Source organism: Sciurus vulgaris (assembly GCF_902686455.1).
Source record: "Sciurus vulgaris genome assembly, chromosome: X".
Classification (NCBI taxonomy): Eukaryota; Metazoa; Chordata; class Mammalia; order Rodentia; family Sciuridae; genus Sciurus; species Sciurus vulgaris.
In genome coordinates, this window is record NC_136471.1 from 106,466,491 (window position 1) to 106,481,778 (window position 15,288).

General features: G+C 32.6%; 1 protein-coding gene and 1 long non-coding RNA gene across 2 annotated transcripts in view; one reads left to right on the top strand and one right to left on the bottom strand.

Annotated features, from left to right (window-relative positions):
- The window catches only part of LOC306650734, a 1,184,502-nt gene that overhangs the window by 410,268 nt on the left and 758,946 nt on the right, over window positions 1-15,288 (top strand). The window lies entirely within an intron of this gene.
- Window positions 1-15,288, bottom strand: part of CFAP47 (cilia and flagella associated protein 47) — a 400,269-nt gene that overhangs the window by 188,208 nt on the left and 196,773 nt on the right. Inside the window, 5 exon segments of the mRNA XM_079122986.1 lie at window positions 2,500-2,645; window positions 4,158-4,213; window positions 8,588-8,665; window positions 12,457-12,545; window positions 14,072-14,222. Coding sequence (XP_078979112.1) covers window positions 2,500-2,645; window positions 4,158-4,213; window positions 8,588-8,665; window positions 12,457-12,545; window positions 14,072-14,222 — 520 coding nt within the window.

Here is a 15,288-nt window from a genome sequence, read left to right on the forward strand (position 1 = left end):
TTTCACATTTGATAAATTGAATCACAAATCAGTATTACTAAGTTCTGTACATTAATTATGATTGAAAAAAGTTTTACATTTGTTGTAGGATATTTAAAAATAAATGAAATAAAGATTGCCAACTTAATCTATGCATTAGCACAGACAGAAAGTATAACAGACTAAAGAAGAATGAACTGACGCATAGTATAAAGAGTCAGAGAAGTGGCCCCATATATTTATGCATATATATGGGAGATGACCAGAGTGACATTCAATATTTTGAACAACTATAAGGAGTAGCTGTAAACTAAATTATTGTAGACCATGAATCCAAAAGAAGGTCTTGCAGGGTCTTTTATTTGGAAGTAGGCATACTTACCCTGATAATTTTTAGCTTAACTTGGAGAGGCTAAAAGTTGCATTGATATATGGAACCCTGCTGTGTCTCTGGACTGATTTGGATAAGTTTCTCAGGGAGGTTGAGTCCCATCCAGACTTCCACATGTCAATAATATTTGCATTTGGTCTCAATTTCTTCCGATCAAGTTTTGTAAACAGAAGAAGACAACAAAGGCCTGAAAGATAAATCTACCGGAGGGAAGGTAGGTGCTAGATTGGCTTATTGAAAATGCTCAAGGGTTGGGAGAGTTCGTGTATCACAGCAAGTAGCAGAACTGGAAGCCACTCTTAATCCAGCTCCCAAGAGAAGGATCTCTGCTTGATTTCCCCATCTCTCCCAAACAGCTGAGTTTAGCAATGTCAGTGATTTCTTACTTGGGAGAGCAGATGTTCATATGCTGGGTAACACAGTGAAAACCAAGAAATGTGTCAATATACTGCTGTGTGCTTTACAGTGTGTGCTTTGTAAAGTGGTCTGTTGACCTCTCCTCCCCAGAGATACAATTCCTTAGGAACTGAGTCCTGATTCCGCTGAGGTTTCTCCATTTAATATGCCCATTCCACATTACAGCAGAAATTAGTTTGGGTTTCTGGCAATGAATAACATAAATTTTTAGGGCTTTCCCCTAAGCTAAGAATTTTTGTGAACATTGATAGACCGCTCCTGAACACCCAGGGGGCTACCCGGAGGAGGAGGAAGTTTTATAAAACTATTTCTACTTTCAAACAGTTGTTAAATACATAAATCACTTCGCTTCTTTGAAAGTTCAAATGCAACAGCCAAAATGAAACACACAGCCTTTCCTTGATAGCACTCTTAGTAGAAATGTTTTTTTATTGTAAACATGGAAAGACTAAGTATTTTATAGGTTTCAACAGGTAAGTCTCAATGACAAAGGAGTTATAACACACTTAATAAGATACTGGAGCTAACTAGGTGGGCTCGGATATTTGATTATCTAGTTAAGCATGTAATTACATTTTTCTATGTAATTAGCAATATAATTGAATGTGTAAATTAATAGATGTGTTTCCCCATATAAGTCATCATAATTAAATACAATCCTTTAAATTGGGGCATTGTTTCTCAATAGATAGCAATATATTTCCAAGATTATTATTTTTCTTATTGTTTCTCTGACAAGGACAAAATATAGGTAATCTAAATCATGTTTTAATACATTGAAATATAAAATTAAGTATAATTATACTTTGATTAATTTAGATTAGATTTGTATAAACAATGTAACTGTGTTATCTATTAGTCTATTTCAAAGAAAATTATCAACCTTATTACTAGGCTATTGAGAATTAGTCCTAGTATTTTCTAAGGTTATATAATAAATTAATTGAAAAAGGGATTTTAAAGCACCTGATCAAACTACTGGTTGCTATTATTTTTTCACAAATTTTGTACAGGAAAGAATGTGATTAAATCCTGCACTACTTTTTGATGATGTTGTTTGTGGTTCTGGAGATGGAAACTAGGGCCTTGTGCATAACAGACCAGCACTCTACCACTGAGTTACATCCCCAGCCCCTAAACTTCTTTAAAGGAAATAAAGTCAAGTTTTAGCATTGTTATAAAAAGGGATTTTTAAAAAGTGGCAATTTGTGTGTAAAATTGAAATGTATTTTACATGTTTAATAAGTTGTATGAGTTTTCATCTGTAAATAATTCTATAGATACCAGAAAAGTACAATATCTCTTATCGATTACCAAACAGTAAATTTCACTGCATATGTACTCAACATACTGTACACATAATGGATACATTTGGGGCTATATCATGGGGATTATAAATTTCCTCCTCTGGTTAGCACACAGCAGTGCTTTCTGAAAGCGGGTAATTCTATAATAACTTAGGTACAAATGGAGCCACAGCAAGGTTAGGCACGTACCACTCTGCTTCCATGATATTTCCCTGTGCATCTACCATAAAATTTACCCACAGCTAGTAGAACTGAATATTTTTGAGGATAAGCTCCCTGCCTAGCAAACTGGATACTGAAATTATCTACACTTCTATAGTATCCAACTGCCTTTAAGTGGCCTGTACTAGTAACCTCATTATGGTGGCAGGCCACAATAGAAGCATAAACCAGTTGTGTTCTCACCTCTTTGTTTCGCAAGAGGATGGCACAGTAGCGTATGTGGACGTCAAATGGAAGATAGTAGAGCTCCAGGCTTGAAGATCCTCTTCCTTCCAGGGTAAGATTGTGTACAGAGCAGAAGAACTCTCTGATGAAATTGGATTTAATTGCTACCAAAACATGACACAGAGCTAGTTGATATATAATAAATGCTATTCAAATAAAGGAGTTGCTCAAATTAGTACACATTTTGGGATCTATAAATTTATAGCATTAGAACACAGGATTAGAAGATGATACCCTATATTTTAAAATGAAAGTATGGGTGACCCCAGGTCAGGCTAGTTATAACAAAATGCATAGGGTTAGGCTGGGGATATGGCTCAGTTGGTAGAGTGGCTGCTTTGCAAGCACAAGACCCTGGGTTCAATCTCCAGCACCGCAAAAAAAAAAAGAAAAGAAAAAACATAGGGATGACCCCCTGTGATAAAAATTTCTTTACAAAGGGAACTTCACTACTATTTAAAATTAACCTGAATACCCATAGTAAAAGAATCATTCATGAATCTCCAACTTTTTGTGGATTGGGTGATAGTTTATATTACAAAGTATAATGGACAATTTGAACGGGAAATGAAGGTCTATTTTATATACTTAAATGTACACACACTTCTGATTTTAGTAGTTTTAAAACGGGTCCATGTATTTTTTTCTTTCATAATTTTTAAAAATTGTATTTATTTTATTTTTAAAATTTTAAAATTTTATTTGTTCTAATTAGTTGTACTTGACAGTAGAATGCATTTATACATTGGGGATATGGTGCACCAGTCTTAGTGACATCATCCCAACAAACAGTATGCTAAAATGTGGCAGTATTGAAGCAATGGGATTTCTGACAGTAGAACAGATAATATAACACAATTTCTGCCTATTTCTCTCACTTTCTTGGATCGATTGCCTTTAGAATCCAGTTGCCATTCTGTGAAGAAGCCTGGGTCACAAGGAGAAGCCATCTATAAGTGTCCAGGCAAAAGACCCCAGTTGAGGTCCAGGACAAAAGGCATCAGACATATGAATGACAAAGCCTTTGAGATCAGTCAAGTCCTAGTATCCATCTGATGGTAAAGCTTGAGAGACCTTAAGCTAGAATCGTTCGGTTGAGCCCCGTCACCCCCAAAATATGAGAGATAATCACTATAATTTATTTTTATTGTTACATTACATTTGGGGTAGTCTGTTCTGCAGCTAGGGATAACCAGAACTTTTCTATATTGATTTTCCTATCCATCGTTTCTAGACCTACCGTTTTTTCATAAAACAAAGTAAATCTGTGTTATCCTTACAATTCTAAACATAGTAATATTTGTCAGTTGAGTAGGTTTAAACAGTTCAAAATAATCCAAGAGACAAAAAGCCACATATCTAAACACATTCCTTGTGCAGTAGAGGGAACTGAGACTTAGTAGTTAAAGGAGAGATGTGGGCAGAATCCTTTAAAGGGTTAACAGCAGAAAAGGCAGAAAACCAACACTTCAGCCTCTAATCCTATCTGAGATCCCCAGGGTTTGTCATTCTGACTATAGGTGCAAACACCTCTTGATGAATATTTCATTTCATATTATGCTTTGTGCATAAAAGTCAGACATGAAAACACATAAAAACTTATTTAAGATACTTACAGGTTTTTAAGACACTTTTGGTATAGGAAGAGCCCTCAGCGCCATCACATCCATTGCTAATCACACCATCACCATCACAAGAAAATAGGAAAACAACATCAACAGCAAATACAAAATTTTTTTTTAAATTATCTATTTTAATTAAATCTTATAGAACCCTAAAAATTATAACTACCTACAATATGACATGCAAAGACCACAGATATATTTCACATATCATTTGATATTTATATTGTTTGAGAAAGTAAAAACAATGAAATGAAAAAAATAAGGAAAATACCAATTAACCATATTTTAACTCTTATAAAAATTTTTGATAAAAAGATACCCTTTTACCCTTGTAGAGAAGTATAAATTTGATAATAATAACCCTAATCCAGAGACTCAAGGAGAAGATGGTCTTAGTTAAAAATAAATTAATAAATAAATACACTCTCCAAAAGCAGTTCTATAGCTTGATTATTTGAAAGAAAATGATCTTTTCTAAGTTTATTATTTCCACATTTGGCTTGGGAGGCTAGGGCACGAGGATCATGAGTTCAAAGCCAGACTGAGCAACTTAGCAAGGCCCTAAGCAATTAAGAAAGACCTTGCCACAGAAAAAAAAAAAATTTAAAGGACTAGGGATGTAGTTCAGTGGTTTAATACCTGGTACAAAAAAAAATCTATATCTATATCTGCATATTTTGTACATATAAAATTACATATATATAATTTGCTTCTTTTTAATAATTGTTTGCATTTCTAGAAATGAAGTAGCAAATCACAGCCTGAAGCAACTGCTTTCTTTGACAGTTTTCATGTCTTCTAAAACCCATCAATTTCTCCCATATTGCACTTCTTTAATATTAGGACCACTTTGCTCAACAAGCTGTCAACTAATATTTGGGGTCAAACACATTAATTACCTTATTTTTTTTCCTGAGATTACAAAAATTTCATAATTACTCACTTTGCCATTTGCTTTTACCTGAGTCAGATGCTCTAAAAATATACAGACTTTGCAAGTAATGTTACCCTAAATACCTCCATTACTTTTTTCTTATTTTAATTTTATGAATAATTATCTTTTCAGTATATCACACTCTTAATGATGTTATTTACCACTTCAAATTGTTCAGTGCTTTTTTTCTATTCATAGGCATTCTGGTTAGCAGCTTAAGTACTGTAATGCCTTTTTTAAAAAAGTAAAATGCATTTAATATTTTATGTAATTTGAGCATTTGATAGGCACTTTAATTTAAGGCTGCCATAGACTTAATAATAATAGATGGACATTTCACATTCATAATGAAGATCATACACAGAGTGGAAAGAATAACAAAGAGTGCTTATTATTTCTCCATATATGGCTCCATTGTCATCTCTTTGATAATGGAGCTTAGAGTAGAAAGACTGATTAAAATCCACATTTAGTTCTATACTTGTAATTTCTAATCCTTCAATCATTTTTATCATAGTGTGTAGAGAAGCACACTGATCTGGGATTCATAACCTTTTTTTTCCCCTTGCCTATTTTGTCAGAAACAAGTAATGAGAGTGCCTTTGAAGAAGTCAAGAATTGCCTCGTTTCAAAGAAATGTCTCGAACTCGGATAAATTAAGATACTTATATTCCTTGTGGTAAAGAAAGGCAGAAAACTTTGGGGATTTAGAAATTTGTCCTGGCTTTTCAATGAAACAAATGATTATCATGATTGTTAAAGACATCAGAAAATAATTTTGTTAAAATTACTAGCTTGTGAAAATTCTATTATACTTGATTAATGTTCTTGAGTCTAGAAATTCAATGATATACCTAATATATTCATCAAACCATTATCTTGGATGTCCTACAAACAAAATGGAAAACAACTCATTTACCTTTTTGTTACTCCCTACACTTAAGTCTATGCAACAATTTTTCTACATATTCATGAATTATGGTTGAAACTATAGTAGAGGGTACCTGTTTAAATTCTTTCTGGTTTTAGGGAAAAATAGCATCAAAAGAGGCTAAAATTATATAAAATAATGTGATCAAAAAATGGAATATTTCCTGGTAATTCAGGGAGTGAGAGTCAGGGAGTGGAAGCTATTTTTGAGATGTAAAGGGGTGACATTTCTTTTTCCTATGCAGTAGTGGTATGTAACTCTTTTCAAGTTAAAATAATTAAAATGTCATTAGGTTGGTTAGCTTCCAGGCATGAATAAATAGCCCTAAAGGTGATTTCCTTCTTAAGCCTTTATCAAAATGGAAGCTCTTTATTGTAGCACCTTAAAAAGGGGGAAGGGACTCAGTGGCCCTGTAGAGAGTCATAACAATGGTATGTTTGCTATTTTTTGTACTATTTTGGTCTCTAGATGGTTGAAAAATGTCTAAAGAAGGGACCCTAACCTGAAGTCTAAGGGTACAGTGGATCTGGGAATTTAAATGGTGAAAAATCCATCTTGATTTCCACTAACTTATAACCAAAGTCAGCCTCAGCAACTTAGTAAGACCCTAAGCAATCCAGTGAGATTCTGTCTCAAAATAAAAAATAAAAAGGGCTAGGGATATGTCTCAGTGGTTGAGTGCCCTGGGTTCAAATCCTGGAACCAAAAAAATTAAATTAAATGAAATTAAATTTATTTTTAAAAAGATAAGAAACTATAAAAAAGAAAGTTTCTTGTAACTTCAGAGTCCATGGTTTCAATAATTCTAGAACTTTGGATACAATAAAAGCCATTATAGAATATTATATAAAGTAAGCATGTTAAAATTTGAGATGCAGAATTCCTATTGTGTATTGCAAATCATGAAAGTAGATTCAATTTTGCTATTCATTGCACTGATTTGATTTTGAGTTATTTATGCTCACAGATTGCTACAACATTGATTTGGGATCTAACTCTAATTTAATATATGATATGATACATTTTTCATAAGTAATGTGAATAAATTATTTCAAGTGCATTCAGGCAAAATCTATGATAATAAAATGACCACTTAAGAAGAAGCAAGAGACTAAAAAGATTAAAAAAAAAAAAAAAAAACTAGGAGAACTGTTAACTGAAGTGTTTTCAGCAATATTAGTATTTCATATCTACAAAGAAATTAAAAGAAAATACCTTAATCCTCTTATTCTTATGGTATCTCTAGTGCTGCCTTACAGATCAATGCATTAATTCATGTTTCATTGTTCACTAAAGCAAAATGTGTAAGCAAAACTTTGAATGTTCTACTTAAGCATGAAATTAGCATTCAATAAAACAATGCAATGAGACAAAAATTGTTTTCTTCTTTAACAACTTTTCTCATAGACTAGCCATTGAAGAAATCAAATATCTAAAATAGATAAAACACTTTTGCTCTCCCAGAAGTATTGATTTAATATATTTAAATATAATTCACCATTGGAAAATGAACTATACTTGCTTTAATCTTATTAAGATTTGCAAAAGCACTTTAACAGTTTCTGATGACTTTAACACTGGGAGTTCTTATGTTGTCAAAACTGCCAAAGTCTTGCCTCCTGATAATTTTCGCATCTAAAAAATAACATTGATACTGTCAAGGACTACACAGAGATGAACAAAGGTATAAAATACACTAACATCATAATATTAATGGTCAACATATGCATGCATTTCATTCATAGAAAACTACGTTATTTTCTTTCCATCATTCTTTAATCTAGGTAATATTGTTTTTAAACATACTTCACTTTAAACAGTTATTCTGTAGCTTAAAATAGGTGGGAAATAAAAAATAATCTTAACTTTTAAAAAATTATGCTTCTCTATTCCGGACTGAAAGTTCCTTTTTAATCTACATACAGACCTCATGATGCAGGCAGAATAAGTTTAAACACAGTTGATCATAATTATACATAAATTGTTTCCAAATTTACTCATCTGCAAAATTTATTTGTAACCCTAAAATCAACACTCATGGTATTTTCACAGTGTTCAAGGACACGTGCAGAGTTCTAATCAGTGATTGCTCTAATTCCCAATTAAGGCCAAGTTCTAGGACCAGGTAGACAGGGTTTGAATCATTTCCTTGGCATCTATTAGTTGGGCTGCCATCAGGCAAGTAATTTATGAAATAAGGAAAACAGAATCTACGAATATGGGTTATTTCTAAGATTTAAGATTATAATCTATGCAACTCTATCTTTCTTCTAGGAGCAATGGTTCAGTATTCACATTGAGTATTTTCACAAATTTGTATAACATAACTCCATGAATAATGAAAATCTACTGTATTTAATCAACTGTACAATTTTCTTGCACATGATCCTAGTAACATCTAACATATATTTAAATAAGAGTGTAAATAATGTTAAATAAACATTTTGAATAAATGAAAACTATGATAAAACTGTATATATAGCAAGTTTCCTTGAGTGCTAATTTCTCAGAACTTTTCCTCAGATACTTTTGAGTATAAAATACATAGACATTTACTCATAATTCATGTGTTGTCCAGATTCAGTTAACTGCGATGGCAAATAGACAAATGTTGTGGATTCCACCAAAATGACACTGAAAAAAAAAATAAACAATTAAACAATTATTTTCAAATGTATTGCAAAAAATGTATATGACCATAAAACACTCTTTTACTTTCTTTCTACCATTCATAAAACATAATTAGGATCAGAATAAACCACAGTTACAAATGTTCATGTTTTCTTGTTCTGCAACTGAAAGCATATATGTTAGAAAGGTAAAGATCTGGAATGGAAATATGTGAAATAGAATTTTATATGGAAAATAAATATGATATTCTTTTATATGGTAAGGCAACACTGAGTTATCATAGCAAGGAAATTCAGAACATAAATCACTGCCCAAATTATATTCCAGAAATAAGCCAGAAATCACAAACTGGTATTAAGGCATAGTCAGAACTATATACATTTCATAATCTTATTTCTAAAAAAAATAGAAATATATACTTTAGAAATAGACATGAAATAAGGGTAGCTAATTAATCACTACATTATCATGATGTAGTTCACTGGTAGAGCTCTTGCCCAGCATGCACAAGGCCCTGGGTTCCATGCCCAGCACTGCAAAAAATAAGAAGGAAAAAAATCACAGAATATTATTGATCATACCATCTTTTGAAATCACACAGCAATGTAGCCTTTTTGGTATGACTGTTATAGTTTGAATATGAGGTATCCCCGCCAAACTCCTATGTTAATGCAGGAATGTTAGAAGGTGAAATGATTGGACTAAGAGAGCTGTAAGCTAATCATTCATTCTTGTTTGAAGAACTAACTGGGAGGTTAGGCAGGTGTGGCATGGCTGAAGGAGGTGAGTCACTGGGGGCATATCCTGGAAGGGCATATCTTCCCTGTGGCCCCTTCCCCACTGTTTTCTCTCTCTCTCTGTTTCCTGGCTTTACCATGAATTGAGCAGCTTTCCTCCACTACCTGCTTTGGCTGTGATGTTCTGCCTTCCCTTGGGCCCAGAGCAATGGAGTCAGCTGTCTATGGACACAGACCTCTGAAACCATAAACCCCAAATGAACTTTTCCTCCTCTAAGTTGTTCTTGTTGAGTATTTTGGTCCCAGTGATGCAAAGCTGACTAACATAATGCTAATGCTCATTTAGTCAAGAAAGTTAAAGATATTCCTTTTGTGTATTAGGTGTTAGTGTGAGACAGAGTGCTGGAAAACACAAAAATGAGTATGTTATCCTCCATTCCTTAGGCTGCCCACATTGTACAGGAGGACAGCATTAAAATAATACTATAGCATTAGGTTAAAGATGTCATTAAAAATCATTTTGGGATTATACTTTTAGTGTGCTAGACTAAAAAGACTATCAATGAAGAATTACATAAAGCAAAACTGTCCTTCAAAAGTGAAAAAGAAATTAAGACATTTCCAATAAGGAAACACTGAAAGAATTCATTGATAACAGAAATATCACATATGAAGTACTAAAAGGACTCCTTCAGCTTGGAAGAAAAGGACATTATATGTTGAATAAAAACCACATGAATAAATAAAATTCATCAGCGAAGGTAATTACATAGGTAAATACATAAAAAAAATTACAACTCTTTATTGTGCTTTCCCATTTAAAAGAGACTGGAGTATGACAATAAATATAAAACTATTTTATGGGTTTATAATACATAAAGATGTAATCATAACAATAACAACATTAAAGAGGAGTTAGGAAAAAAGATATATTATAGCACAATTTTTGAATTATATTGAAATTTAATTGGTATTAATTTGTTTTAGATTGTTTTAACTTAGGATGTTAATTATAACATTCAGAATAAGTACTAAGAAAATAACTTGAAAAACAAAGTAAAAGAAACAAATGGAATAAAATTGGCACACTTAATTTTTTTAAACAAAATCAGGTAATAATGGAGAAATAGGTAAACAAAAATATAAGACATAAAGAAAATAAATATAAAAGTGGCAGACAAATTCTACTATATCAGAGATTCTATTAAATATAAATGGATAAAACACTTAATCAAAAGGCAGAAATTGACAAAACAGATAAAAGAAAATAGACAAAGACTGGATTCAAAGACACAAACAGATTGAGCTTAAAAAGGATAAAAAAAAAAAGCATATCATGAAATAGTAAAACAATAGAGAACTCCATGAACCCATACCCAGAGCAGTGGGTGATAACTACAAAGAACAACTGTTCAAGCTCTCTGGAAATGGTTTCAAGGGCATACAACTAAGGGAGAAAAGACTATTCAACAACATCTACTAAAATTCAGTAAGAAAATCTAAACCTGTAGTCTCTGGTATTTGAATCAAGAAAACCTTCTCCCTCCCTCACAGTTTGGTAAGACCACTAATACTAAGAACACAGGGCTTCCTCCTCCCCAGTCTTCTATCTTTCTGGCAGGGGTAAAACTTCAAAATTTCTTATATTTCTCCCATTATGTATTGCTGAAACCAGAATCTGGGCAAGTGCAGCTGTGTGAAGATAAGGGTCTCCCATCTTACACTGAGCTTCCATTCATGGAACTGAGGCTTTACAACAGATGTGGCACTGCTCATAATAATAAGAACCCCACAATTGCCCTTACCTCAGCTTGTAAAGTGCTCGTTCTATGCTAGGATCAGATATTTTACCTCAGGAGAGAAGCAAGTTTTAAAGCAGATAATTCCTAATCTTTTCCCCAAGGAGCTAATTTCATTTTCAAGAAAGTAAGTAGAAGTTCAAGCCAAAGCATGCTTTTAAGACAGTGTGGGTTATGGTGAAAGGCATTGGGGATAAGATAGACTCAATAAAAATAACAGCTTAATTGTAGGCCTGTAGGAGAAAAGTATGGAAAGAGATAGGCAGGAGGAGCCCTCTTGGAGTTCTGATAAACTCAAACATTGACTAAGAGAACTATCAATTCAAAAGAGCATGAATTTGATTGGATTAGTCTGAGGAGCAATTTATGTTCCCCTTGGGCATTCGAATTCATGAAGTTTAATAGTTTGGGCAAGAAGAGATATGCATCACTAAAATAACCTAGCCAGTCAGTAAAAATTTAGAAGAATAAATATTAACAAGCCTTGGGGAGATAGATTCAGTACCCAAATTTGATACAATGTATTTTCTAAAATGCCCAGATTTCTTCATAAAATATATGAAATATGTAAAGAAACAGAAAAAGAAGCAGGGAACAGAAACTGCTGTTAGAATGAGAAAGATATCATATTTAACGGAAAACAAATTTAAAATAGTCATTATAAATATCTTCAAAGGACTAAAGGAAACTATGATAAAAGAAGTAAAGGAAGATGTGATTACAACATAGCACCAAAGAGAAAATACCAATAAAGACTGACACTATGAAAAAGCACCAAATAGAAATTCTGGAGTTAGAAACCACAATAATTGATATGGTAAATTCACTGGTAAGCTCAACAGTAGATTTGACCTGGCAGAAAAAAGTAATTAACAAACTTAAAGATTGATCGATTATAAAATCGATCAATTCAATAAAATGAATAAAAAATTAAAATTTAATTCAATAAAAATGAATTTAAAAAGTCTATCAATTCAAAAATTTTTTTAAAAATTGAAAGAACACCAAATCTAAATAAACAGAATGCTTATAGGCAAAATTTTTAAATTTGATATGATCAAGTACTAGTTCAAGAAAAAAATTATTTACTTTCATTATTTGTTCTATTTTATCTGATGATGCTTATAAGTTTACAGGAATGTAAACACATTTAATTTCTCCTCAAAATAGTTCATGTTGAAGAGGTAAAGAAACTACATAGTTCTTTTAAGAGTGAAAATAGCTAATTGCAATAAACTTACATTAACCAATAACTTACCTAAAGTCTCCAGCAGTTGGGAAGGGGTTTTTCACATTTATAGTAACTTCCTTCCATTGATAACATGGAGTTTTGCATTTCACAATTTCCTAAATTAAAAAAGAAAGAAAGAAAGAAATGATACTATGTGATAATAACAAAAAAGAATATCCTTAATTATATACAATGTAAACTTAAAATTCTACAAATTGTCCATTTAAATATTACACTGACCATAATTTATCTAATTCTCCTTATCCCATAAATATTACAGTGCTAAAATCTGGGTAGGAAAGGATAAAAATGTACTTAATCTCAACATTGATTCATAGTACTATGCTAATAATTAAACCATTTGTCAAAACTGTGTTTCTCAAAATGATCTCTTTAAAATTAGCTTGTTAATGACTGGACATGGTTTCTATTTTCAAATAATTAGTCATATATATATATATATATATATATATATTAGAGACAGAGACACGGGGGTGCTGTGTGTGTGCATGTGTGTATAAATATCTGTGTATAAGACTGTGCCACATCAGCATTTAAAATGTGTTGGCTACACTGACATTCATATTGTAATAAAAGCACAGATACAAAATAAAAACTTCAAATTATCCAAGGGAATTCCATGGAGTAGAATTTTCTGGAAATTTCACATTTTTAAGCAGATTATGTTCTTGATCTATTTTATTTCTCCATTATTTTGTAATTTACTTTTTACTTCTCTAAGACTGTAATTGAACATATGGGGAAATAACCAGAGTTTCATGACCTTCAAGTGTCAGTTTTTCTCCCCTGGGGTCACATTAATGACAGGCTAAAACTAGCCACATCTTTTAACTATATATGGCAAAGCATTATGTTGGTTTCAGAGAATTTACATGAGAAAGTTGGGAATTGTTAAGCATTCATTATTTAAAAGGAAATCAGAAGGCAAGAACATATATCTTGGTGACAAATTCTTACTTCCTGTTCTGGGCATCCCTGTCTAATGAGTCTGTCTGTCCATGTGAGCATCTTCTTCTTCTCCACACACAACTTGCCACTAATTGAGCCTCCTAGAGTAAGTGTTTTTTTCTCAATCTTATTTTGTATGCCCTAAATTCTTTATAATCCTTATGGCAGTCTGGCAATAATAAATTTGCTTGTTCTTTACCATATATCCATGGTAGAAAATAATGTTTAGAGAAGATAATGACTATAAAAGGCAATCATAACAATGTCCCAGCCATATTATAAAGATTTAAAAAACCATTCTCCCCCATCCTTTGAGATATAAACACTTTGAACTCTGTTAAGAACATCATCACCTTTCAATAAATGCCAGCATTAGCATTAATTTTTATAATGAATTTGTTCCACAAGACACTCCAGATAAATTGATAGCATTCCTCTCAGACAAAAGAAAAATTCTTTTTTGATGCATAAACTTTCAACCCTTAGTCCAAACAAAAACATAAACACACGCCCAGACTGTTTCAACTTAAATCGCAAGTCTTCAGAGCTAAAGGATTATCTCAAGAGTCAAGAGCTACATAGAAATAAAACATGGAAGAACACCCAATGGCCATGACATGCTGGGGTTGAATAATAAAAGCAAAGATATAAAAAATAAGTAAAATTTACTTACAAGTGCTTTAAAATCAAGGACTTCACCTTTTAGAGCAAAAGTCATTGTAATACCTCCTATTCCACACATGGGTTTAGAAATTAAGAGCAGTGAAGCTTCAGCAGGATGGAGGAAACGACTGGTAAATTTCAGAGTGATATTAACTTGGTTTCTATTTAATAAAAGATAAAAGAGAAAATAATTTATTGAAAAAGACAAGTATTATATTCAGTGTAGAACATGTGCCTACACCCCTCGACTCTGAACTGTATTTACTTTTACAAAAAATATAAAGACTGTTGAAGTCTTGATTCAGTCTCTAAAATCTAAATTTACCTCCCAAATGTATATAGAATATGCCAAATACTGGATTTTCTAACAGTGAGCCACAGAAAATCATATATGCATTTTTGTACAAAATTCATAGTATATTGTTTGCTAGTATTTAGGCAAATTTATAGTCATGTCATTTGGTTTTGGTCACATGGAGAAAAAAATACCAATTTATAAAAATACCTAAAACCATGGTTGAAAATAAAATTTGAAGTTCAAATTGACATGATGGTAGATAAATAGTAATATCCTTGTTGTGTGAGAGAAATATTCAATTTAGAGAAAGAATAAACAAAATATACCAATTCCCCATAATCTTTACCTTTATAGGATAAAATATGGCATAATGCAAAGATCCTATGGATTTAGAGAAGATTCCATTTATCATTTTGTAGGAAAATTATTATACCAGGGCGCTCTAACAAACTTGCATGACTCCACATTGGACACATACCTGTGGCCTAACTGCAGCTGACAGAAGACTTGGGAGAAAGCCTCATGAACTTGCTACAACATAACAGTGTGGAGGCTCATGAGAGATGTTGTTAGAACATTTCTCAACAGCCTCCTAACTTCCCAAAGAAACTGTCACCAGTCAGATTCTCCTTGCCTCCTGGATTCTGATGAGATGTTGGGTCTTGCTACATCACTCCCTTTACAGTAAAGTTACAGGCTATGAAACTGCTTAGAGGCACCATGAAATTGGGTTCTCAGCAACAGGGGGCCCTATCATCCATGATGTAGTCATTGGGCTACTTTTGTCTTGGTGTTACTCTACACAGGGGACATGAAAGATAGGGCACCTTTGAATATTCTTGCATTCACTGTATATGTAAACAATGAACTCCCTCAATCAAGAATGAGCTCACTGTTGCTGTATTGGCTCAGTCTTTTGGGCTGGCTTC